Source organism: Bufo bufo, chromosome 8 (genome assembly GCF_905171765.1).
Source record: "Bufo bufo chromosome 8, aBufBuf1.1, whole genome shotgun sequence".
Lineage (NCBI taxonomy): Eukaryota > Metazoa > Chordata > Amphibia > Anura > Bufonidae > Bufo > Bufo bufo.
The window spans coordinates 2,030,164-2,056,859 of NC_053396.1; the positions used below are offsets into that span (position 1 = coordinate 2,030,164).

General features: G+C 50.7%; 1 protein-coding gene across 1 annotated transcript in view; it reads right to left on the reverse strand.

Annotated features, from left to right (window-relative positions):
- Positions 1–24,108, reverse strand: part of NOTCH1 (notch receptor 1) — a 32,554-nt gene extending 8,446 nt beyond the window's left edge. The window contains exons 1-20 of the mRNA XM_040405807.1: positions 23,891–24,108; positions 21,079–21,151; positions 11,832–12,097; positions 11,348–11,680; positions 7,544–7,666; positions 7,228–7,461; positions 6,966–7,121; positions 6,699–6,884; positions 6,494–6,607; positions 5,464–5,577; positions 4,170–4,403; positions 3,888–3,998; positions 3,185–3,377; positions 2,800–2,945; positions 2,598–2,711; positions 1,728–1,847; positions 931–1,083; positions 594–822; positions 286–487; positions 45–198 (exon numbers count right to left, since the gene is read on the reverse strand). Coding sequence (XP_040261741.1) covers positions 45–198; positions 286–487; positions 594–822; positions 931–1,083; positions 1,728–1,847; positions 2,598–2,711; positions 2,800–2,945; positions 3,185–3,377; positions 3,888–3,998; positions 4,170–4,403; positions 5,464–5,577; positions 6,494–6,607; positions 6,699–6,884; positions 6,966–7,121; positions 7,228–7,461; positions 7,544–7,666; positions 11,348–11,680; positions 11,832–12,097; positions 21,079–21,151; positions 23,891–23,948 — 3,313 coding nt within the window. The 5' untranslated portion in view covers positions 23,949–24,108. The remainder of the gene's footprint in view (positions 1–44; positions 199–285; positions 488–593; positions 823–930; positions 1,084–1,727; positions 1,848–2,597; positions 2,712–2,799; positions 2,946–3,184; positions 3,378–3,887; positions 3,999–4,169; positions 4,404–5,463; positions 5,578–6,493; positions 6,608–6,698; positions 6,885–6,965; positions 7,122–7,227; positions 7,462–7,543; positions 7,667–11,347; positions 11,681–11,831; positions 12,098–21,078; positions 21,152–23,890) is intronic.
- Positions 24,109–26,696: the final 2,588 nt, after the last annotated feature.

Sequence of the window (26,696 nt, forward strand, 5' to 3'; positions counted from 1 at the left end):
AGTACCGTGATCGCAGAACGCAGTGCTCTCCAAGAGGGCCTCACCTCGCTGTAAAGCCGCAACCTCGCACGAGACATTGGGCACGTCACAGTACAGGCCGGTCCAGCCGCTGTTACACTCGCACCGATACAAGTTGTTGGTCTGCCAGCATTTTCCACCATTTTTACATGGAGACGAGTCGCACCACCGCACTAAATTCTGCAGAAATAAATCAATATTGTTACACTGGGTCGATTCCTTTATTTAAAATATAAAATTATATGGCCGAGAATAGCCAATGCCTACCTGGCAGTTCAGTCCGGTGTAGCCCTGGGGACAGGTGCACTTATAGGTCCCATAGCTGTCCTGACACGTCCCACCGTTCAGACAAGGCTTGGAGTCACACTCATTGATGTCATGCTGACAGTAGCTCCCGGTGAACCCGGGTGGACACCGACAGGTAAAGGTGTTTATTCCGTCCACACAGGTGCCGCCATTGAAGCAAGAGCTGCGAGAGAGAAGAACAATCAATAGGGAGAATATTCACCTGTACAAAAAGTGGGACTCATCATGGTCCCCGAGAGAACAAAGCAAAGTGTGATCTCCCGTGGTACCTTTCTGTACAGTCCGGAGTGTTAACTTCACAGTGGATGCCACTAAACCCCGAGGGGCAGGTGCAGGTGTAGCTGTTCACACAGTCTGTGCAGTTAGCCCCATTCCTGCAGGGGTTGCTGGCGCATTCATTAATGTCCTCCTCACACTTTGGTCCCCGGAATCCAGGTAAACAGTTGCAGTAGAATGCATTGATACCGTCTGTGCAGGAACCTCCATTGTGGCAAGGGTCTACGAAAGAAAATGACAGGAAGAGAAATCAGCTTCTCATTCTCCCCCACAAAATTCCATAACCTAGAAGTAGAAAGAGGCGGCCGGAGGCTGGCACCCTGCACTCACTCGGTTGGCAGTCGTTAACATCGGTCTCGCAGTTCCTGCCAGTGTATCCGGGCTTACAGACACACTTGTAGCTGCCATTCATGTTCTGACACAAGGCGCCGTTTCGGCAGGGGTTCTTCACGCACTCATTAATATCAATCTCACATGTTTGCCCTTTATGAAGAAAAAAATATATACAACCACATGATGAGACCGTACGCTGGAAAATATCTGCAAGTCACTTAGTTGAATGATCACACATTTGTACGGCTGCCGTAGGAGTTTCAATAGCAAAGGATTAATAAATATCATGTTACTGCAGCTTTATTACTGAAAGAGCAAACACTGCAGCCAGGAGCCTTTTCACGCTACAGAACAGTATCCATTACTAAAACGCCACTGTGATTGCAGTACATCGATACGGAGAAAGAAAACGCACGAAATTCTGCCACCTCGCATTCCAGAAAATGTACGGTTTCTTTACCAGGCTTCAATTCCAAGATTAAGGAGTGGTCCCGGATTTACCGTTGGTGGCCAATCCTCAGGATAAGCCATCTGATTGTTGCGGCTCTGACACCCCCCACGATCAGGTGACCTGCAGTAGTCCCATCTCAGGAACTCCACAGCTCTGTCCATTGCGAAGTCCACAGCGCTGCAGTTATCTCCATCCAATGGAAGAAGCTGAACTACAGGTTAACAGCAGAATGACAGGGGTGTGGGGTGTCGGACCTCTACTGATCCTGAGGATAAGCCATCAATAGAAATATCCTGGAGAATCCCTTTAAGAATCAAAACAAAGATTCGAGGTCTAAATGTACCTTGCCAACCAGTAGGACAGACACAGGAGAAACTTTCATAGTTTTCGGATTCTTGACACCTCCCATCATTTTTACACGGGTTATTTGCGCAGGGAGCTAAAACATCCTCACATGTGGCCCCTGGAAACAAGAGGCCAACGGCATTAATAAAACAGAGTGCAGAGACCCCCTTTATTACACAAAGCCCCGTCCCATTTACAGCTTTCATCCAGCAGCTATGAATGTGAAATCTACAATGAAGGCACAGCAGGCAGATTTATTTCTAGCGACTCATAGGAAAAAACAAAGCGTAGGAAACTTATTTTCTGCGTGAACTGCTATCTCCTAGATAGGCCGTGGCCTTTTTCCAAAGCCTTCACTATCCCCATCGTGTTACTGTGGCGACCGGGGCCAGGCAGGAAATTCAATAGGGTTTCCTGCAATTGTGCACATTGCCATTTTAATGGAAGGGGAAGCAGGAAGGCGGTAAGCAGGATTTGACTCGGACAGCAATTCCCATCTACTGCAAATCTGTCAAAATAATCCCTCACCCGCCCACTGGGGCTAGAGCTGCATACTGTGGGCCAGTCGCCCAAGAACTGTCAAAAATAAAAATAAAAAATACACCAGCAATGAGGATTTTTCCAGCCAGAAGCTCTGACAGGATCATGGAGACTCATTGCATAGTCTTGACTTGTTTTCGGGAAAACTATGTTGATTTTGGAGAAGGGGTTGATGGGGTTATGGACAATTTTTTCCAAGCAAAATATTTTTTTCCCTTTACTTGGAAAAGAACAATGAACATAGGGCGACTACCCCAGACACCAGCACTGCTTGTATGAGGGGCCTTGCAGTAACTCATTGTGTTCAGGGTCCTAATGGATGACTTACCCGTGTATGGTAGCATACAGATACACTTGTACCCAGCCACGCCATCGATGCATGTCCCCTCATTGAGACATGGGTTAGACGCACATTCGTTGATGTTTGTCTGACAGTTCAGTCCTATAAGAGGGCAAAACGTTCATCAGACATCGGTCTAATAATCCATTAACATTGTGTTTGCATTGTGCAGGGGGATGGAGAAGCTCACCACTGAAGCCCTCTTTACAGGTGCAGATGTAGCCGCTGGTCATATCCTTACAGGTTCCCCCGTTCATACATGGATTGGAGTCACACTCGTTGTTATTAATGTCACAGTTGGTTCCACTCCAGCCCAAATCACAGTCACATTTGTATCTAGAAAACACATGTGAAATTGGATCTTCAAGTAGAATTACATGGTCATCCAATATGGCTGCCCCAGAAGACCGGTCACCAACCTTCCAAGATGCAGACTAGCAAACCCACCTAGTTATGAACCAAAACATCCACTGCTGCAGGCAATAGGAGCTGTAATGGGGCAATATGGTTTCTCACCCAGCTTCAATGAGGCTCATGGCTGTAACCTACTATGTTTGCCCCTTGTGGACACTTACCCGTTTATTCCATCGCGGCAGAATCCGTGGATACAAGGGTTGCTCCTGCACTCATCCACTTCAGAAAGACACATGGGTCCTTGGAAACCGTCAGGACACGTGCACCTAAAGCCATTAATGAGGTCTTCGCAGGTTCCCCCGTTGTGGCAGGGATTGCTGGCGCACTCGTCAATGTTAATGTTACACATCTTTCCTGGATATAAAGAGATAAAAGCTGAAAATGGCAGATCACATTCCTACAAAGAATCCTCTAAATGCAATGAAACGGAAGAAGGAGCCTCCTGACAGCGCCTCACAGCTCACCTTTCTCCAGTTACCTCGTCCTGTTTCTCATGGGAGCGAGGCCCTTAATGGGGCACACACTGGCTATTTACTGGAAGAAAGGCTCTTTTGATCACAGGACAGATGAGGAATTTGGGGGGGGGGGGGAGGAAAAAAAGACCCTGAAAATTAGGCTTTGCCAGGTGGGCAGTGGGATGTACAGAGGGGTGGACTCTTAATCAAAGGATCTTATTAACCTTCCCATATCAAAACACAGCAGTCAGACAAACGCAGAAACCTGATCCCTCCACTGAACTGAATGGAATCCCTAATCTCCATCCTCCGGTGCCTCTTCTATCCCAGCATAAGACGGCAAGCAGCCGACAGCACGGAGAACTAATCTGTGGTGCAAACTCAATCATTTCACATGTGGCCGTCTTACCGGCATAGCCCGGCTCGCAGGCGCACTCGTAACTGTCGATCTTATCAATGCACTTCCCAGAGTCACAGGGATTGCTGGCGCAGTCATCTACATTTGTTTCACAGTTGATCCCTTTAAAAAGAATAAAATAGGCATGGGGTTAAGGCTACATCTTCACAATCTGGCAGGTCCCATGTATCTCAGTTCTCGGCAGCCTCTTCACATTCATAAATAGGCCTATAGTGGAGAAACTCCCAGAACCAGACACCACAGAAGAGTGGACACGAGATGGACGCCTCCTACCTGAGGTTCCTTTCAGGCACTGGCACAAGTAGCCGTTTATTTTGTCCACACACATGCCTCCGTTTTGACACGGCATGCTCAGGCACTCGTTAATGTTCGTGTCACAAAGCCTCCCAGTGTAGCCAGGTTTGCATTCACAGGTAAAGGTGGCAATGCCATCGATGCAGGTTCCAAAGTGGCAGGGGTCTGGCTCGCAGTCGTCTATATCCGCTTCACAATGGGGACCAGTAAATCCTGCAAAAAGAATAATATTAAGTGCACTGTGCGGAGGACATGGAGCCGACACATACATGTGCTGGGTCTCCACAACCTACTTGGTCACCAGTCTTTCAGGACTGTGCCATTTTTCTACATATCCTGACTTTTCAGCTGACAAACATAATGACATATCATGCGATTGGCGTGACCACTGGAGCTGGATTCCTGCAGGTGTAAGGGGAGCAGGAACCATTGTCGCTCTCCGATTTCTCTGCCTGGAGGCGCTGTACGCTGCCCTACGCTTACGGAAGGAATGGAGAGCAAAATCATCTTCCTACCTGTACTGAATGTTTAAGTAAAACTCATCCAAAGAGCTGATATTTGACTCTGTGATACATCATCTGCCACTAAGATAACATGGGGGGGCATTATCTATACAAAGCTGAAGTGCCTCCATCTTCTCCATTCGCTCGCACAGAGAAGAATTCAGAGCACAACACTGACCGCACTTGGTGGAAATAACAGCTTTTCATCGCTGGCTGCCATTCACAGGACCTGATTAGAAGTTATTCATCTGCGAGCTCTCTCTGCCCTTACAATAGTGCCATTGTGTCCCCTCAGGGCTCATGTCATCGTCCCATCGAGGCCACTCCTCGCAGGCTGCCGCTCAATGCAAAAGGGGGGGAGGGGGGGAACCCTTTCTGTAAAGCGGCCTTCAACTTTTCCCGCGTCTTTTCCCTCTTCTCCACAGAAAAAAAAAGTGGCTTCAGAGAGGATAAAAGCACAAAAGAGAAGAGAAAGGGGCCCCTGTGTGCTGACAACACCTCTGCCCTGCGCTCCACACGGGGAGTGCTCCACTTTCACTCTAATTGCGACACCAAAGCTGCAGACATCTGCTGCTCCACAGATCACTTTCCAGCTCTTTCATCATTAATCCATTGGCTTCCGCAGCTCTGAGACAAGATTTTCTAATCCTCTGGACAAATAAAGCGTTTTTCCCTTTGGTCAGAGTACAAGACCACAAATCCCAGCATTTCTTTCAGGGTGGCTGCCAGACAAGTCAGGGACAAGGAAGCCGACGCAGATGTTGGGTTACCTTCTGTGCACTGACAGGAGTACGTGTTGGGTCCGTCCACACATCTGGCACCATTTTTGCAGGGGGTACTGGCGCACTCATCAATGTCGTACTGACACAAGTGCCCATTAAAACCTAAGGAGGAGAAAGAAAACATTTTTGCAAGAACGTAAAGCAGGAATCAGCATCAGTGACTGGAAAGTAAGTTGTGTGGTTGACCCCTGGGCCTGGAATCTGCATGGACTATAAAGGTATGACCAGAAATATATGAATTGCACGTCCATTCAGTGCAGTAGACACTGGAGGCTGATGACACTTTACTAACATTAGAACATTTCCCTCAGTATCAGGGACTTCCAATTGTTCCTACCTAACCTTAAGTGACCCAATATGGCAACCAGGCAAGGTACCGGCAGAAGACGTCTCACGGCATGGAACCAGACTACAGGCCTACAACTCCCACAGCTCAGATGAGCCTCCTTTGTGCAGCTTCCCACATAATCTCCTGGTCCAGGCCCCGGGTCACATGAGACCAAAGGAGTAATGCCTAAGGGCAAGAAAGCACGTGCTTCCCTCGGGCCCCGATAGAGCTTCCTACAAGTTTCCATGGAATCCTCCACATTCACATCCCAGGACTGCAGAATCTTTTCAGGGATTAGATGGTGCCTTCTGCTTGTGGTCCAACGCCGACTCCCCACCTATGCCGCACATGAGCGTTGTACCAGTCAGCACTGCTACATATGGAGCAGCAGAATCTGCTGGCTACAGCATTTTCTTTTATTGACCGACTACAAAGGAACTAATGCCTATTATTCGAAATATTCTCGGTAATTATGTCTTATATTAGACTGAGCCCACTGTCTGGAGAAAACTCCTCCAGTCATTCATTCCTATGGAGAATTACAATATATCATCACCCTGATTGTAAAACCTAATCGACTCATCTCCAAGCCGTACGTCAGCTGATGAGCGGACACAATGAAGATGCCTGCAGGTGCAGATTAGCTGTAACCTTGCCAGAAAGCGCTGTCCTATCGATCCGTTTTCTCACCTGTGGGGCATTCGCAGTGAAACTCGTTGATTTTATCGATGCATCGGCCATTGTGTTGGCAGGGGCTGCTGGCACATTCGTCTGTATTGATTTCACAAAACTTCCCTTCATAACCTAACAAATTAAAAGGGTAAGAGTTCACATAACGAGACCAGAACAAGGGGGTGCATGCTGCCAATCGTCCTATAACCCCAGATGGGCGCACCTGGCATACAGATACACTGGAACCCTCCAATCTGGTCCAGACAAGTGGCGTCGTTCTGACAGGGGTTGGACAGACACTCATTAACGTCAATCTCGCAGCGAGGACCTGTGTAGCCCGGGAGGCAGTTGCACTGGAAAGAGCCCTGGGTGTTGATGCATTTCCCACCGTGCTCACAGGGGTTGGCACCTGTATATTGGAACAAAGGGTTAATGTGACTTTACATTAATGTTCAACTTTATGTTATTCATTAATTAAAAAGCTCCTTACCAAGAGAACATTCGTCCACATCATGGTTGCAGGCAGGCCCGGTGTAGCCGGAGGGGCAGGTGCAGATGGCCTTGCCGTTCACTGGGTTGGTGTCACAGTTGGAGCCTTCGTTGCAGGGGTTGCTAATACAAGCGTCATCCAGGTGACAAAGCAGACCTGTAACGCAAGAAAGGACGCACACAAAAAAGATAAAATGGTTGTGAAGAAACAAGCTACAAACGAGAAATCTTCCCGGAATCCTCTTCAGACGATCTGTCCTCACCTGTGCGGCCATGTGGACACTCGCAGTAGAAGGACGCCACGCGATCATGGCAGGTGGCTCCACTGTTACAAGCAGCGTTGGCACAGTCATCAATGTTCTCGCTGCAGTCCTCTCCAGTCCAGCCGTTGACACAGACACAGTTGTACCCTCCGTGGGTATTGTGGCAGGTGCCTCCATTCTGACAGGCGTTTGGCATCAGCTGGCACTCATCAACATCTTCAGTGCAGTACTGGCCTGTGAGATGAGAACGATGGGGTTACCATGTGGCAGCAGTCAGACATGAGATGTGTCACCGTGTACACACACATAGCCGTACCTGTCCAGTCCGGAGAACACCGGCAGTTGTAGGTGTTCACTCCATCCACACAGGTGCCTCCATTCTTGCACTGGTTTCCCGGACAGTCATCAATATTTTCCTCGCAGTTTTGACCAGAAAATCCTACAAAAGGCATAAAATGTATAAAATAATTCAAAGATAAGCCAAACAGGAAGAACGATTTACTGCATATGGGGAGGGGGTTCTTCGTGTTACAAGGTTTGCATCGAATTACAAAAAATGTGTGTCCTTAAGGAAATGGTTTCATGATGTGAAGGACCAAGATGGTGTCCTCAGCCGTGTGTAGGCGAGTACATTATGGCACCAGTCCCTGTAGACCCCCGACAAGGGGTCCATCCTCTGGGGTTTGCAGTAGATGGAGGGCAGTCACTCTCAGATACATGCAATCTGTTGTTTTGTTTGCAGAGTGCAAGAGACATTGAGCAACGAGTGAGATTAGAGGAGGCAGCCATCAACGGGCAGGGCCGGGACAAGTCGTAAAACTTGTGATAGCGGACTTCTATTGCTGCCGCCAGCTTGATTGTTGGAAGCTGGAACACAAGACCAACATGTGGCGAGTTACTCATTAGACAGGCTACTGCCAGCTCCTATCAGGGCTTAACGCACACTAAGCCTGGGCCATAACGCTCACCATTCCTCAGCTATTCCTCCTGTAAGCTCTGCCGACAACTCTGTACCCCCCCCCCCCCCCCCCCCCCGACCTATCTGGCATGTTGTAATACAGCACAGCCGATCCTTCGACATTCCTCTAATATGCACTGACAGCTTAACTCTTAAAGCCTGGTTTGGGAATCTTCTCTGCAGAATGCTTGCCCCTGACGTTAAGATTCTGCACCTATTTACTTGAGGTTATGAAATGTCCTCACTTCACCATTTTCATGATCTTATTTACATCCAGAAGCTGAGGGTCTGTCACAATGTAGCAGTCTAGACCATCTTGGCTGAAACGGGTATCAAGGCAGGAGAGAGCTTTGTATGCAGTTTAGATAGTTCTCCACTAACAAACCCTCAGCTGTGGTGAATACATTTTATGTCTACATTCCATTTAAATGTTTGAAAATGTTACAAAAAGTCTTGCTGTGAGAAGAACAAACTTTTCCGATTAACTGTACGTTTACTGTAGACACAGTGAGGTAAGTGCGGGAGCGATAAATCAGCGGGCAGGTTGGTGAGAGTATATGACCGGTGTGAACCAGGGCCGCGCCATAAATCACTGCGCTCACAATGCATCTGATAACAGCAGGATTTCTACTGCAAACAGCAGCCACCACACAAATGCTTTAGTTCAGCAGCGGGGCCCGGGAGGGGCCCCATGCTGGAATTCAGTGTGAACAATGGAGAAACAATCCCAGCTTGTGTTTACAGTGACAACATTGCCGTTAGGCCGGCCGCGCTCTGCCGGGACGGCAGCCGTAATCTGATCCGCACGTGTTTACCCAACAACAAGAAACAAGTTTTTCCAAAAGTGTTTCTAAATCCGCCGTCTCCAGAACTGGTTGTAACCGAGGCTGCCGGAAAATCAGCCAGAACATATGAGCAATAATAATCCAGGTGTGATGGCGGCGCGGTGCGCGCACCCAGGGTCACGTGCTCTGCTCTTTGATCTCTTTTTTTGTGATAAAATGTCCCGGGCCACATGTGCTGCTGAGGACACCTGCTCCACAAGCCCATAAAATCTGGGCGGCTATTGTGCGGCTTCAAAGTACCACGCAGGTTAATGTTTGCCCAGTTTGAACATGTCTGGGAGCAGAACTAAGAGGAAGGAGGAAATGCCTGATGATTCACAGCGGCTCACGGGATACATGCTGTCTACATACAGCTTGGGAACCACAACTCCCAGCATGTCCACACAGACACTACTGTGTATCCAGGGATGCAGACTTCTTCATGCCGTATGTTTATTAGAGTCTATAGGCACCCCGCCGCCTGATCTACTGCCCCGATTAACATATTCCTATGGGTCCTATAGGATCAATGCTCCCTATACCTCACACATTACTATGTCCTCTATTAATTCACTGTAGGGATCAGTCCTCCCAGCGTCCCCCTCTCTCTAGGGATCAGTCCTCCCAGCGTCCCCCTCTCTCTAGGGATCAGTCCTCCCAGCGTCCCCCTCTCTCTAGGGATCAGTCCTCCCAGCGTCCCCCTCTCTCTAGGGATCAGTCCTCCCAGCGTCCCCCTCTCTCTAGGGATCAGTCCTCCCAGCGTCCCCCTCTCTCTAGGGATCAGTCCTCCCAGCGTCCCCCTCTCTCTAGGGATCAGTCCTCCCAGCGTCCCCCTCTCTCTAGGGATCAGTCCTCCCAGCGTCCCCCTCTCTCTAGGGATCAGTCCTCCCAGCGTCCCCCTCTCTCTAGGGATCAGTCCTCCCAGCGTCCCCCTCTCTCTAGGGATCAGTCCTACCAGCGTCCCCCTCTCTCTAGGGATCAGTCCTACCAGCGTCCCCCTCTCTCTAGGGATCAGTCCTACCAGCGTCCCCCTCTCTCTAGGGATCAGTCCTCCCAGCGTCCCCCTCTCTCTAGGGATCAGTCCTCCCAGCGTCCCCCTCTCTCTAGGGATCAGTCCTCCCAGCGTCCCCCTCTCTCTAGGGATCAGTCCTCCCAGCGTCCCCCTCTCTCTAGGGATCAGTCCTCCCAGCGTCCCCCTCTCTCTAGGGATTAGTCCTCCCAGCGTCCCCCTCTCTCTAGGGATCAGTCCTCCCAGCGTCCCCCTCTCTCTAGGGATCAGTCCTCCCAGCGTCCCCCTCTCTCTAGGGATCAGTCCTCCCAGCGTCCCCCTCTCTCTAGGGATCAGTCCTCCCAGCGTCCCCCTCTCTCTAGGGATCAGTCCTCCCATTAATTCACTGTAGGGATCTACGCTGTGAATGACTCCTTTCCAGTCGGTCACAGACGTCTTTTACAGCTTCATTCTGACTGCAGTGGAACAGGCTGAAGCGGTTTCTGCAAGATGCGCTGGTCGCGGTCACATCTTTGCTCTCTTTTACAGCGCATCAGCGAGGTTACAAGCGATTATGGGGATAACGCGGATCTTTCTATTCGTCTCGGTCTAAACAGAAGGACATTTTTTATTTTTACTACTTAAGTTGAGGAGGAAGAAATCACTTCCGCTTCGTGAGGTTGACGTTTCCTGTTCTAGAACTGTGCGCTCCTCGCGGGGTCAGCATCCGTCTTCTTAGAATCAAACCATCAACTGTGACGCAAGCAAAAGGTTCCTTAGAAAAGTGCAACCAGAACTCACAAGACGTGAATGTGCAGCTGCAGCCAAACCCGTCACCTCCACGGCTGCATCCTCAGTTCCTCGGGTTCCTCATTAGCTCTTGGGCTGCACAACTTCACATCTCCTTTGGGCTCCTGTGTCCTTAGGGAGCATGCATCATTGTGCTGCAGTGTTTGACAACTGTATATGCAGCTCCAGATGTGACTGGAGTATAGAAAGTGAATGCAATCACAGCGCCAGATGTTCACCTCAAAGCCTTATCACAACTAGAACATTCCCGCCAACTGATTCCCAACTTCACCTTTAAGGCTATGACCAATACACACTAACCCTGAAAACCGGTCATTTTCAAAAAATTCATAGTTACAGGGCAAAAGTTCATAGTGAATGGCCATATCCTTGTATTGTGGAGGGAAGCGGCAAGTGATTGTCAGTGCGACAAACAAACTCTTCCTGCCGCAACACAAGAAATCACAAGGCCAATGCCCACACGTAGTACAGGGGTCTCAGGTCATCATCCGGCACTCTGCATATAGCCACGATTTACAGCAAGCTAGAGAATGGACATACCTGGCAGACACGTGCATTCATAGGAGGTGTCATCTGTCTGACGGCAGGTTCCACCGTTTTGGCATGGAGACGGGTTGCAGGGCACATAGGGGATTTCGCAGTAGTTCCCGGTAAATCTGCTCTTGCACTTGCAGTAAAAGGATCCAAACTCGTTCACGCACATTCCTCCGTTCTTGCAGGGGCTCTGTTTGCATTCGTTAATGTCCAACTTGCAGGTTTCTCCATGAAATCCTTCGGGACACTTACAGACATACTGGGAATCGAAGGGGACGCAGCTTCCACCATTGGCGCATGGGTTGGAGGCACAAGGGTCTGCTTTCTGGCACGTGTCACCTGTGGAAAGGTTACAACACATCAGACGAAGACGCTGAGAACATCAGAGTTAATGAATCATAAATCACATGTGTTCCAGCCGTTCTGGACCCGCCATTACTGAGGGTAGAACGGCAGAGGCAGCAGAAACATTTCCAGGAGATGTATGTACCTGTCCATCCCGGGGGACATCTGCATTTATAGCTCCACTCATCTGTGGTCAGGTCGCAGGTTCCACCATTACGACATGGGTTGCTAAGACACACGTTGTCCTTCCGGGTGATGCACCGCAAGTCTTGGTACCCCAGCGGGCAGCTGCAGGTGAAATAAACGCTGTTTCCTCTGATGTCATATTGGCACGATCCACCATTTAAACATGGATTACTGTTGCAGGGATTGGTAAACTGGCACCGCTCACCAATATATGGACTTGGGCATCTAAAAGAAAAAGATCAGGTTCAGGCATGGATGCAGCTTTTGACACAAGGCATCTTCATGTATCAGCCGTTTCAGGCTGGGCACAGTATTTCCCAATGAGATGAAGTGTCCCTGACCCCCATGACAGCTACTTCATGTCATATCTCCAGTGCGGAGACATTTACCTCCACATGTGTAACTGTTATTTAAGGCACAATGTAGATCCAAGGATGGAGCTTTGCTAGCAGGACCCCCCTGTGTATCGCGGCCACGGGATTGACTCAGTGGTTGCGTGTTCTGAGCTCTCACCCCAGGATTAGTTTAGGAACTTGTGCAATACAGAAAGCTGACTAGATCTGTCCTGCAGTAAAGTTCAGCTTCCAGCATAAGCGCGCCCGACCCCTGGGAGAGTCACCCACCTCCAGGCGATAAGGACTTTAGCGTCTCACGTAAGGAGCATGGAATGGGCATGCAGAGCTGCAGCCCGACGATCAGAGGGGTGCAGCAGATGTGCGACCCCGACATCACCACCCGTCACCAGCCCCATGCCCAGCAGAGCCGCCTCATGAACTAAACAGATTAAAGGGAGGAGATTTGTGGGAGTGTGCGGCCCCTGCAGTCAGGGATCATCGCTTCCAAAGCTTCCCAAAAAATCAACAGAGCAAGAACTAGATAAACATCAGAGGGGGGTCCGTGTGACCTGGAGGAGGTGGGAAAGGAGCAGTGGAGTATTACCAGACCATCTATATACAGGTCAGTTACCCAGCTAATGGCTCGGTGACCCACTGAACACAGGGTGGACATATGTGGACCTTCATGTACAACGCAACAGGTCAACTCAACCTACTGGGATCTACTTCACCTACAGTCATGGGACGGATCGTCTACAGCAGTTCTGGATTTCTTGTCCAACATCTGGAGCTTTATGGATATAAACCAAGTCATTATCAGTGCCTGGACTAAATATACAATGTGTGAGAATAGGGCTTCCCAGAAATGGACAGGCGGCCAGCATCTCCTGCTGCCATGATGAGCCAAGTCATCCATAGACCTCAATGAGCTGCAGACACCCAGCAAATGGGCACATCAGGAAACTATGTGCTGCTGTAAACCAAAAGGTCCGACCATCTGTGTCTGCTGGTGACGACACCTGCCCGTCTGTGCCTGGGCCTAGAGGTCGCCTCATGTATAGATGCCAGCAGGGTTTCTATATCGGTTATAGCTGGGTAAAACCAATATGGCTGCCGGTCTGTGGTTCACACAGGGATTGTTACTCAGCTTTCCCGGACTCAAAGACAAGTTAAAAGCCATCAAAGGCTACAGCGTTACCGCGTGTGATGGGACTGAGCGAAATTATAGCAATTAGCTAGTAAGCTCCTGGACACTATGTACAGCTTAGCGGAACAATACAGAGATAAATCAAGAATTGTCCCTTTAAGGAAGATTTCAGTAAAAGAAAAAAAAAAGAAAAATAGAACTAAAAAGTAACAAAATAAAACTTTGGGTAAAGTCTGGATTCTTTCCTTAATTCCATGCCAGGGACCGCCCTCGCCCGTTTTCCCCGCTCACATTCTCTTTGTTGGGGAATTGTGAGAGAATTTGTTAGGAATCGGAGACATTTCGAGTTAATGAGAAAGCATTATCCCGGCCAAAAGAGGTGCAGAGAATAGGAGCAAAATTAATTAGGGCATCTGCCGGCTGCACAAAAGCTGCAAAGAACAGGTGTGCATATTAATGAGAAGCGGCAGCTGCCGATGGCGAGTGCTGCCCAATCAACGTGAAGAATGAGCCGGGATTGTGTGTGGCTGCGCTCCCTGCTTCCAGCCGGGGAATGTGGCAGGCCGGAGCAGCGCTCATGAGAGAGGCCATTGTCCTGCAGCCACCAAGGCCAGTGAAGGCATGTGGCCTGTATGAAGCGTGCACTCAGCTGGAAAGTCCGCCTCACTCCACGCTTTTCCAAGACATTCACAGATGCATGCTAATATTCATACCCTGCAGCTCTCTCGTGGGTTTGTTCCTCCACGTGTCGGCCGGACGCACCTGCAGGGGATGACATTCCAGAAACTGCGCCAGCCGCTCGCGGTCAGTAATGACTGGTAGGAACCATGAAACTGGTGATCCTGATGGCAGGATGAAAACCAGCGTGAGAACAGTGTAACTCCACGGGAGTGTGGCTACCACATGACTGACCCGGGGCACTGATGCTTCACGGACGAGCAGTGGATACGCCGCAGGGAGACTTCTAGCCAATATGGACTACAATCTGGAGAAAGGAGCGCATAAAGCGGTCGTGTCCATGTCATGAGGGCTGGCCGGGCCCCAGGTGATGGGAGGGTGCGTTTACTTACAGTGGCCCTAACACAAGGGACTGGCTTTCCTGAGTAGATGGGTTTCCAACACTACTCATATTTCTACTGTTGAAGGGACAAGTCCATAAAAGACGTCACCACCCACTACAAATACAAAGTACAAATGAGAATCCTGAAGCTTTCCAGGACTAAAGACCGCAGGGCTATGGAAATGGCGTGGAGTGTATAAAGCTGAAATCCACATGAATCAATGCAGACTCCGCCATGTTTGGCTGAAAGGTCGGTGTATGGGAGATAAAGCCTGAATTCCAAGCTGATGGTCCTATCCTACATGGATACACTGTAACATACCCTCTGTTCAGAGTGGGTTTTCAGACTCTGGATTTTCTCCGTCAGCAGAAGAGTAAAATAATTGCTGACATCATATAATACTGGATCGTTCCTATACCCCCTGCATTGCTGCCACCAGTAGCCGGGGAGGCCGGCGCCACATTACATAGGAAACTAAAACCCGAAGCCAGATGATAAATGTCTGAGGCATCAGCGCCGTCAGTTTCAGGATGTCAGAGCTTCTCCTTCAGGTCATTTACAAGAAGCACATGACGAATCTCTTGAAGCCTCAGATCTGAGGATATTCATGACAGGATCTACGGAGGACGCGCAGTCACCTGCATGCGACCAGACCGTGATTTACGGAAAGTGATCTGGTCCTGGGCGGCTCGTGTGAAATCTGGAGACGTCTCACCTAATGTATCACAGAGATGCTAAATACATAGTCAGGAGATCTCGTGTGTGCCCGCCAGTCAGGCAGCAAACCATCGCCGGCGGCTGCGAAATTCTTCTTCTAGTTATTAAAATGAGTTAACAGAAGAAAAACCCGAATGAACCCCAATGGAGTCCAGAGGACAGCGGTTCTATATTATACCCCGCCGTGGCACCCACGCAATAAAGCTTTCATCTGCACTTCCAACCAATGGAAATCTGTGATTTGGGTGTAACCCATAGCAACAAAGTAGACGGCTCTGCAGGATGTGCTGCACACCGAGGTGACAGGAGGCAGTCCGCCATTCTGCAAAACGCCCAACAGAAGAGGAAGCAGCAATTCTACTGTAATAAACCAGAAAAGGGTCATTTCTGTTATTAGATCAGCCACATTACCGCCATCTGCCGCACATTTACTGCACTTTAGAACTTCAATAAAGCTTGGTATTTGTGCCTCGTGCTGATTGCCCTGCTGCCAAGACTCTCAAGATGGCAGATGTTTCCCCCTGACCTTTCACCCCAGCCTTATTCCAGAGTTCAGGGATTGCAGCCATTGTGTGTGCAGCCATCTGCCGCCTCCTCGATGACAATGGAGCCAGAACAAGGGGAGAAGCCCCAGGCCGGGCCGCGGGGCAGCGTGGGAAACTGACGTAAGAGTGCACGCAGAAAACGTCATTAAGGCTGGGGCTCGCTGGTCAGTGGAGTCGACATGCTGCCACTGCGTCAGTTGCAAAAAATTCAGCCCTGATGGATTTCACATCAAGTTTTTGTGACTAGTGGGGAAAAAAAATCTCCATCGACTGCGATAGAAGCGCCATTTATCAGGCCATGGCCATATTGTCCACATTTGGCCGTGTTCAGTGGTAGCTGCAGATTTGTGGCCTTATTTTTCCCGGCATCGTCTCTGCCGCCACTCGAAATAAAATTACCGTGGGAAAGAAGTCTTAAAATGTGAAGGGGTCATGACTTTAATCAGCTCTATCCCCTCCCCCCCGCCCCAGAGTAATCAAAAGTTTCTGAGCGCTCCGAGAAGCTCTAAATGTTTCCAGGTGCAGGGAAGTGACGGAGCGGGACGCGGTCAGACAGCGCCCCTCATCGAGGCCGGATTCCCAATCTTTCGGATGGACGCCTGTCAGTGATCAGAGGCTGTAACGTTGCAGGAAGGTCAATTCTGTTTCTCACAGTTTGTAAATAAACAGTCAATTTTCTATTCCCAAATGTGATATCCGTCTGATGGCCATGAAATGAAAAGCTGGTGGGAAACCAGAGCGCCAAACACAAAATCAGCTAAAAAATAATAATAATCACTTCGATCAAGTCCTAAAGAAAAATGACCCGAAAATTGTTCATAAACTAAGATGCTCCTTAAGACAACCATTATTTCCTGACAACCCAAAAACAACAAATCAGTTCCTGACAACCTTCGTTACTCAGACAAGATGCACAATTAAGTGAAGGAGCACCTGGCAAAACTCAAAATTGTAGTGGTAAGGACTTGTGCACACGACCGTTCGCAAAACACGGATACAGGCCGCGTGTATTCCGCATTTTGCTATAGAACAGTCCTATCCTTGTCCGTAATGCGTAGGTTCTGTTTTTTTTGCGAAACTGCCATGTGGACATGGAATGCACACGGGGTCATTTTCGACCCATTGAAGTAAATGGTTTCGCATACGGAACGGACGTGGGAAAAATATGCGTTTGTGTGCATGAGCCCTAATATTGAGCTACACAAGCATCAAGACCGAGACGGGAAACCAGAGCAGTCCGGCCCCGCATCATCAATAGATGGAGCCTCCTCAGCAGATGCCTCCAGCTCCCTGCCCCCAAAACCCACAAATGATCAGTTTAACCCTCAGAGCTGCCCGTGTCCTGCCCCTTCGCAGCTGACGGGTCTCCACCTGGATGGGAGTCTCATGTGGTTTTCCTACATCTGTTCCAGGAATCTGTAGCTCGTTGCTAAAGAGACGTCGCTGCAAATTTGGGTAAAACGATCAGATTATTAACCCTGAAAAGAAGTAATAACCGACCCCAGAGACTGGAGATTAGAGATAATAACCCGTAGTACAGAACCTCACAGGGGACGCCTCTCCGCGGCAGAGCCCGCACAGCAAGAGGCCAGTCATTGTAAACCACAACTCCCAACATCTACAATAAGTGATAAAAATGGGTTATCTACAGAATATAACCGATTTCACTTCTTCATCAGATCTCCACAAGCCATGGGCCCTGCAGGGAGCGTCCGGCATCACCCCCCCAGTGACATTCCTCAGGGTCCCTGACCCCAGTGATGAAGATGATGGATGAAGTCTTTGGGATTCCAGGCCCCTGAGCCGTGTCTGCATCAACAACCTCCCAGTGGCCGAGACAATAGGAGGGAATTTACCCTTAAATGAGGAGATCTTTAGCAGCGAGGCTCCACCAATGGGACCAGACTAGTCTACAAGCTTTTTGCTGCCTTGTCCCAGATTTTTTCTTTTTAGACAATTTGCATGTTGCGACCCAGAATCCACTTCATCCGCCATCATGCATGTTATATGTCACGCTCCGGACTTGCGGGTTTATAGCAATGTCCTGTGCACCTGTTGAACGTGAAGTATAAGCGCCCTGCACCATTAAGCTCCACACTTTAAATTCATGAGGCGGCGGAATAATCGCTGTGCGACCTCTGCGCACTCCTTCTAACCTCCGCACAGCCTTGGGGTGTACTGGCATCCAGTGAGCTGTGAATCTCCCACCTCTGTATGGACGTTACCCCCACCAGGTGGGAAATGCAAGGAATATTAACACGCTGGGCATGGGAACCCCAGGGCAGGGGACGTACCATTAATCTCCAGGAATGGCAGTAAGTCAGGCATGGCGGAGCGCCTGCTGCGCGTACACCTCCTAGCAGAGGCGGCCGGGCACAGATCACCTACACATCAGTTCATTACCCACCGCGTCTGCACCCTGGCACATTGTAACAAACAATACCCCAAGCAGGAAAGATCAATGGCCCTTTCCAAATGGTGTGAAACAGCAACACAGATAGTGCTGCCACATACTGTACAGCTGCGGTAAGAACGTCCGTCACCCGCCACAGGTTAGGACTTCCCTGGAAACCCTGGAGTCTTGTTTTGTTTTATTATCAGTGTTGCCCGAACATCCTCCGTAGGGCTCATTCAGATGGCCGCATGCAGATCCGTTTTTTGGCGGATTAGATGCAGACCTATTCACTCCTATGGGTCGCTTTTCTTCCGTTCCACAGCTCCGCAAAACAAATAAAACATGTCTTATACTATCAGGACGTGTCCCCATGGAAGTCTATGGGTCTGCAAAAGTGCAGAATGCAATCCGTATTTTGTGGACATGCTGAACTGTCCGCAAAAAACAGATCCGCATTTTTACAGACAGCGTTCAGCCGTCTGAATGAGCGATGGAAGCAGGAGTCCATCTACAAGACGTGGACGACGCTCTGTGCCTTCATATATGGCAGGAGGCTGATGGGCTGCAAAGATGGGAGAGCCGAGGCGTCTTTGGCAGAAACCCCTCAAATAAAGGCCGTATAGATGGAGACCCCCGTCCTTATTACACATGGGATTCACTTCACATCCTCCTGGGTGACAACCACCATCATTACATCTCCCATAGGAGTTGTCAGCCGGCTTTCCTAGAATCTAATGCGAGTGCAGGGATTCACGAGCCTGGGAAAGCTGTGCGCACCACTGGACGCCCAACACTCAGCTTTCCAAGGAAAAGATAACCAATGTGAAGAGCCAATGCCGACACCGGGAGGTTTATATTTGGGAAGGGGGGGGGGGGGGGGGGTGTTAAAGAACTGGTGTCAAAGTCTCAAAACAAGACCTGGGAAATTTATTGTGAATAAAAAGGTAACTTTTACCAGTTATAATTAAAATATACTGAAAAGTGCGGCGAAGTATAATATATGAGAAAGGGGTCTAACATTACTGTGTGCAACGGTCTTACCAGATCTAGGAACCCGGACTGTAACGGACGTCCTTTGTGATATCCAAGAGGCGGATGCGCTTGTGTCCAGATTGCTGCAAAAGGGACTGGGACTGCCTGACCCTAGCTGAAAAAGGATGGGGGGCTAGTAGTCCCTGCCTAGCAGTATGCAGAGCACCCACCCCGATGGGGGCGACCTGTCCCCGATGGGGGCTAAAATCCTAACTCTGTCCCAATATCACACAGACACCAGTTACAGTCCGGGTTCCTAGATATGGTAAGACCGTTCCATCGTTTCTGGGGACATATATAGGTGCGTACGGTAAGGTTTTACCCCTTTTTTACTTTTCAGTATATTTTAATTATAACTGGTAAAAGTTACTTTTTACTTTTATTTCCCAGGTCTTGTTTTGAGATTTGGATGTTTTTGGAGAGAGACCATATACCTGTGACCCGCAGGGATATCTAGTTTTTGTTAGTGCCCAGAATAGGGGGCGCCCCCCATAGAATCCAGACGCTGGCTTCACATCTCAGCCGCAGAGACGCACGACTCCCCTTCCCGACGAGGTTTTTATTTCACTTGACTTTCTAATTGGATTTGGGGGAAACATAAAGGAACCTTTGTGGGCAAACTGATAAGTGACAGGTGAGACGGAGAGGTGGCTGCCAGCCAGTGCGCCATATTGTATCCCCGGCTCGGATGCCACGCTATCAGCCCGGACGCTTATCTGGACCTGGCGCTGCGATGACAGAGGCACCAAAAATTAGAGGGGAGCGGGGGAGGGGCAGGAGACAACTGCGAATACCAGAAATTTCCCACTAAACAGTTCACTGAGAACTTATTAGAAGCCGAATGCTGATAGAAGCAGGAGTTTAATTGGTGCAATTAATGTCCCCGGGTCCTTGGGGGGGGGGGGGGGGGGGGGTATGAACATCGGGGATAATTGCACTTTTCTTTAAAGAGGTCGCCCCTTTGGGAAAATTATTTAAGGAGATGATCGGGCTTAAAATGACTGCGCTACTTAGCATTACACAGCGGAGTAGACGGGCAGCACAGTTGTGTTATTCAGAATGCCCCTGGGAGCGGGCAGCCATCTGCCTGCAGATTACCCGCACCACGCTCATTTAAGATCGCTGTTTTCGCAGCTTGCCACCTCGGCTTCGCTTTATCTGGCGCCTAGTGACAAATTACACACAGAAGCGTAAAAAAAAAAAATGATCAGGACTCATTTGGGTACAGCTGCCGGGAAACTCCTGGAGAGAGTCTGCGCTCACGCATTTCAGTCAGTGGATTCACGAGCGTCTCACTGTTCTGAAGAAGCCGAATTTCCGTCCAATTAAGATAAAAAAATCACGAGTCACAGGTGAAGAAATATTAGGTTTGAGAAGTGGTTTTGCACAGATCCCCCCCCCTGACGCTGTCGTGCCGCAGCCGCCATTTCCGGGAGAATCTTCCGTTGTGGATTTCCCTGGATACAAGTTCTCGTTCAGTCTCCTCTAAAAGTTTCATCTATTTTTTTTTTTCCCCCTTTGCAAAACTTTTCCTTTATTGTCCTCGGGATGGGGGTGGGGAACGGTACCAACCCCCAAGAATAAAAAGTGGCAGCAGTGCATTCTGGGCCAGCGCATGATTAGTCACACAATGATAATCTGCATCTTGGAATAATGGAGACCAAATTTCGACCGAAGCCCAGCTGTCGCTTCTTTCAATGAAAAGAAAACAAGATTTACAGCGTCAAGCGTCCGTGTGGCTTCAGTGCCGGGGGAGGGAGGTGGTCTGTATTCATGAGGGGCTCGCAACGGAGGGGCCGCCTGACTGCCTATTGTTCAGCAGGATCATCCTGGGAGCTGTTCCCGACTACCTGGGCGAGTGAATGTAAGGTGTAGCCCCCTGTAACAGTGACCCCAAAATCATCCCGTATGGGTCACATCCAGTAATGGTTTCCACACTCCTCCTATTACCGTGGGTCGGCTGCGGCCACTTACCTGCACTCTGTCCCGCCAGCCTCACATCTTCCGTTATTCAGGCACGTTTCCCCCGGATGCATACACCGTAAACCTGCAATAAGGGACACCGCCATTAACCTTCCCGCAATGAAGAGGACAGACTGACAGATACACTGAAACATTGGCCACCCGCTATACCATTTATTGGGAATGATACCGGGGTGGTCCGAGCTCCCCCCCCAACTGATGGCAGCAATGGGACATCACGCTAAGCCGGAGTAGATTGGGAGGGGGCAATGGCCACCGGTGGTTTACAGCCTCTGTGACCACAACTCTCAGCAAGCTTAGCCATTTGAAGCAAGCTGGGAGTTGTAGTGCAACCACTGACTCTTTACTGCCCCCAAGCCCTGGGGATCTACGAGGAAAAGTTTCAGAAGTTGAAGCAGACATCTCCAGGGTCATTACTGATGGAGTAACACCCCCAACTGTCCTGAAGTGCCCAGCGTGGGGGAGGGGACGTGCGCCATTCAAACAACAGCCCCGCCACCCCTCCGGGCTGCTCCTGGGAAAACACAACAGCTGCAGAGCAGGGTCTATTCTTCCTTCCCAACAAAGAGGGAAATCAGAGCCGGCCATTGTGCGCGGCTTCACACACCTCTCCCATATTGTCCAGGGCAGGAGTCCACGTCCCGCTCCCCCTGCAGCCCCGAGCGGGGGGCTAGAACAACCCCCTGCCGGAGAGGAGCAGGACCCCAGCAAGGTCCCATTCATGGTGACAGTCCTGCTCTAGCGGCCATATTGGAAGTCACCCAGCTTTTCCCCCACTCGGAGGGAGGGCCCTGCCTCACATTTCCTGGGCTCATAGTCAGGACGCCCTCATTCTGCTAAAGGAAATGATCTGAGCTCTGAAACTAGACGGGGAAAGTCAAATCCGCTCCGAAACATGTTCAGAGACTTGTCCACCGCTCTACTCCACCCTAATGGGGCGTGCGAGGAGGTGAGACACCTGACATACTGGGGGGACCCTGGGGACCCCCACCCAGCAGAGCCGCCCCATTAACCACTGCAGCCAGGCAAGGCCGAGGGCGTCCTGAGCCGATTAACCCCCACAGCACTGGAGACCAGGCACTATACATGAGGCCACTGGGGGCGCCGCCGCCTCACACTATAGTAATAAAGTATCAGAAATAGGAGAAAAAATGTTTCTGGAATTAACCCTTTCGGCAACAGCAACCACCTGTCAAGCCCATGGGGTTTTACCTGAGCAGGTGGAGGGGCCGGGCCCTTGTACCCTGCGGGGCCGGGGGTCTGGACACTGTGTGTGAGGGGGGGGGGACGACGACTAGGTTTCCGCCACTAAACAGAAAGCAGAAGACTGAATGTCCCCAGTCTGAGAGACCGGAAACCCTCAAGATGGAGCAGACAGTGAAACCACTGACAATGAATTGCAAGCTCATGTGACATGGTGTCTAGTAACAGCCACTCAGGGACAGATCCATTGCTTCACCATTCATATGACCATCAGCCCAGGGGCCCGAGTCCTCCTGCTGTGGCCCCACAACAAGAATGTCCATCCTCATCAATGCCAGGTGTAATGATACACAAGATATTGGGAGGGGACCCCAAATGTCAACACTCCCCCCAATTACCCATTGTAGTTCCCACACGCAGAACACATTAACCCCCGAGGGACCAGCGCCATCAGCATTATGTACACACTGACTGATCTGTGTACGGAGATGGCGGCGCCATAGTCTGCCGCGCCGTACACAGCCCAAGACAACAGAGGCCACAATCTCCAGACACCGAGAAAGTCAGGAGAAGACGATGAATCCCCCACTCCTTACACCCTGGAACTACAAGGCCCAGCCGGCTCAGGGGAACTTACTAGGAGTTGTAGTACCCAGGCTGCCGAGGTCGACTCAGGGATCAGGACATGACACCGGCAAATGATCAAAGACTGGAGGGACAGGTCAGAGCCAGCGCCCCAATAACGTACGGGGGGCAACCAGCATGGTGGAGGGGCCCGGAAACTAACATCAGCCCGTACCGGGGGACACGTTACAATGTATCAGCCCGTACCGGGGGACACGTTACAATGTATCAGCCCGTAACGGGGGGGAGGGGACACGTTACACTGTATCAGCCCGTGGGGGGGGAAAGACACGTTACAATGTATCAGTCTGTACACGTTACAATGTATCAGTCTGTACACGTTACAATGTATCAGTCTGTACACGTTACAATGTATCAGTCTGTACACGCAGGCTCAGACTGGCCCACAGGGGTACAGGGGAATCCCCCGGTGGGCCCCTGGGCAAAGTGGGCCCCTAGTCTCCCACCCCTTACACAAGTGGTCCATAACGCAGTAGACATACTGCACTACATACATATATTCAATGTACAGCTCCTCCACCAGCCGATGTTCATAGAAAAAACTTGTTAGATTATTTATTATATTTGAATGTATCCGTACAGTGGGCCCCCAAAATAAATGTTACTGGTGGGTCCTAGGCACCCCAGTCCGACACTGTGTACACGGACAAGTCACAATGTATCAGTCTGTACACGGGACACGTTACAATGTATCAGTCTGTACACGTTACAATGTATCAGTCTGTACACATTGCACTGTATCCGTCCAGTGTGTGGAGTGTCAGCTCTTGCGCTCAGTCTGTACACATTGCACTGTATCCGTCCAGTGTGTGGAGTGTCAGCTCTTGCGCTCAGCCCGTACACATTGCACTGTATCCGTCCAGTGTGTGGAGTGTCAGCTCTTGCGCTCAGCCCGTACACATTGCACTGTATCCGTCCAGTGTGTGGAGTGTCAGCTCTTGCGCTCAGCCCTTACCTTGTGCAGCGGCCGTCAGCGCCAGGAGCAGTACCGCAGCGGTTCCTGCCCGCTCCATTCCTCCGCTCTGCGGCTCCAGCTCTCACATAAGTCCCGGCTCCGCTGCTCCAAGTACAGTGTGAGACCAGCTCGGGCGGCTCACCCGGACACCCGCTCAGCACAGCCCGGATCCCTCCGCGCAGCTCTCACCTCCTCCGAGTCTCAGGAGGGAAATGACTGGGCGTCAGAGCAGCTCGGGGCAGCACGTGTCTCCCTCCGCGCGCACCAGGGACTACTTCCCACTAACTTCAGAAGTTGTGTCCGCGGAGGGATCCGGGGGAGGATGATTACCATGTGAATGGAAGCGTGGAGGGAGCAAAGCAGGAGGAGGGGGGCTCTGCTGGATCCTACTGGGAGGAGGGGGGCCTGCAGGATCCTACTGGGAGGAGGGGGGCCCTGCAGGATCCTACTGGGAGGAGGGGGGCCCTGCAGGATCCTACTGGGAGGAGGGGGGCCCTGCAGGATCCTACTGGGAGGAGGGGAGCCCTGCAGGATCCTACTGGGAGGAGGGGGGCCATGCAGGATCCTACTGGGAGGAGGGGGGCCATGCAGGATCCTACTGGGAGGAGGGGGGCCATGCAGGATCCTACTGGGAGGAGGGGGGCCATGCAGGATCCTACTGGGAGGAGGGGGGCCATGCAGGATCCTACTGGGAAGAGGAGGGCTCTGCTGGATCCTACTGGGAGGAGGGGCCCCCGCAGGATCCTATTGGGAGGAGGGGGGCCCTACAGGATCCTACTGGGAGGAGGGGAGCCCTGCAGGATCATACTGGGAGGAGGGGGGCCCTTCAGGATCATACTAGGAGGAGGGGGGCCCTTCAGGATCATACTGGGAGGAGGGGGGCACTGCAGGATCCTACTGGGAGGAGGGGGGCCATGCAGGATCCTACTGGGAGGAGGGGGGCCATGCAGGATCCTACTGTGAGGAGGGGGGCCATGCAGGATCCTACTGGGAGGAGGGGGGCCATGCAGGATCCTACTGGGAGGAGGGGGGCCATGCAGGATCCTACTGGGAAGAGGAGGGCTCTGCTGGATCCTACTGGGAGGAGGGGCCCCCGCAGGATCCTATTGGGAGGAGGGGGGCCCTACAGGATCCTACTGGGAGGAGGGGAGCCCTGCAGGATCATACTGGGAGGAGGGGGGCCCTTCAGGATCATACTAGGAGGAGGGGGGCCCTTCAGGATCATACTGGGAGGAGGGGGGCCCTGCAGGATCATACTGGGAGGAGGGGGGCCCTGCAGGATCATACTGGGAGGAGGGGGGCTCTGCTGTATCTTACTGGGAGGAGGGGGTTTTGTTGGTTTTGGCCCTGATAATAACAATAATTTTCCTACTTTAAGGGGAACTCCACATTCTAGGGAAACATCCCAGATCTCTGATTCCTATAACGTGGAGGCTGTGGCAATACCCTGACCCTCTAACACCACAGTCATGAAGGGGTTACCCAGGGCCACACTCTGGCCCCGTCCATGTGGTGCAGGCACAGTATGGATTTCAGCCTGTGAATGGAGGACTCGGTACAACCATCTGTCAATGCTGCCCTCCATCCCCCTCCTCAGCGTCACTGGGGGTCATTCGGATGAATCCATCCCAGTAAACTCACCATTTACTTCTATAAGTCGTGATAAGTCCTCCGCAGCTTATCTCCATTCATGACAACAAAGAACCTTCTGTACAGTTTTCATAGACCTTATCTTTTTAATTTATCACCATTTTCAAGATATTTGCTTACTGTCAGTGAATGAGAACATTAGGGAGACTGAGTGACAACCACCTGCCTTTCAGGCTGCTAGGTAAGAGCCACCGCACAAGCCTTAATGGCGGCCATACTGGTTGTCGCTCTGCATTCAGAGGAACTGGAGGAAGAGCAGAAAAAAAACTCTCAATCTTTAGAATCTTGACAGTCGATTCAAGGAGAGAAAGGGAGATCTGTAAGGACCTGATCTGGAGGAGAGACTGCGGGGGGCGCTATACACAGCATGAGAGAAATAATCACCTGTATAGTGCCAGCATATTCTGCAGCGCTGTACAAACTAGAGGAGCGAGGACCTGATCACAAGAGCTTACAATCTATGAGGAGATGGAGCAGACACAAGAGGAGCGAGGACCTGATCACAAGAGCTTACAATCTATGAGGAGATGGAGCAGACACAAGAGGAGTGAGGACCTGATCACAAGAGCTTACAATCTATGAGGAGATGGGGGAGACACAGGAGGAGTGAGGACCCTGATCACAAGAGCTTACGATCTATGAGGAGATGGAGGAGACACAAGAGGAGTGAGGACCCTGATCACAAGAGCTTACAATCTATGAGGAGATGGAGGAGACACAAGAGGAGTGAGGACCGGATCACAAGAGCTTACGATCTATGAGGAGATGGAGGAGACACAAGAGGAGCGAGGACCTGATCACAAGAGCTTACAATCTATGAGGAGATGGAGGAGACACAAGAGGAGTGAGGACCTGATCACAAGAGCTTACAATCTATGAGGAGATGGGGGAGACACAGGAGGAGTGAGGACCCTGATCACAAGAGCTTACGATCTATGAGGAGATGGAGGAGACACAAGAGGAGTGAGGACCCTGATCACAAGAGCTTACAATCTATGAGGAGATGGAGGAGACACAAGAGGAGTGAGGACCGGATCACAAGAGCTTACGATCTATGAGGAGATGGAGGAGACACAAGAGCAGTGAGCAGTGAGGACCCTGATCACAAGAGCTTACAATCTATGAGGAGATGGAGGAGACACAAGAGGAGTGAGGA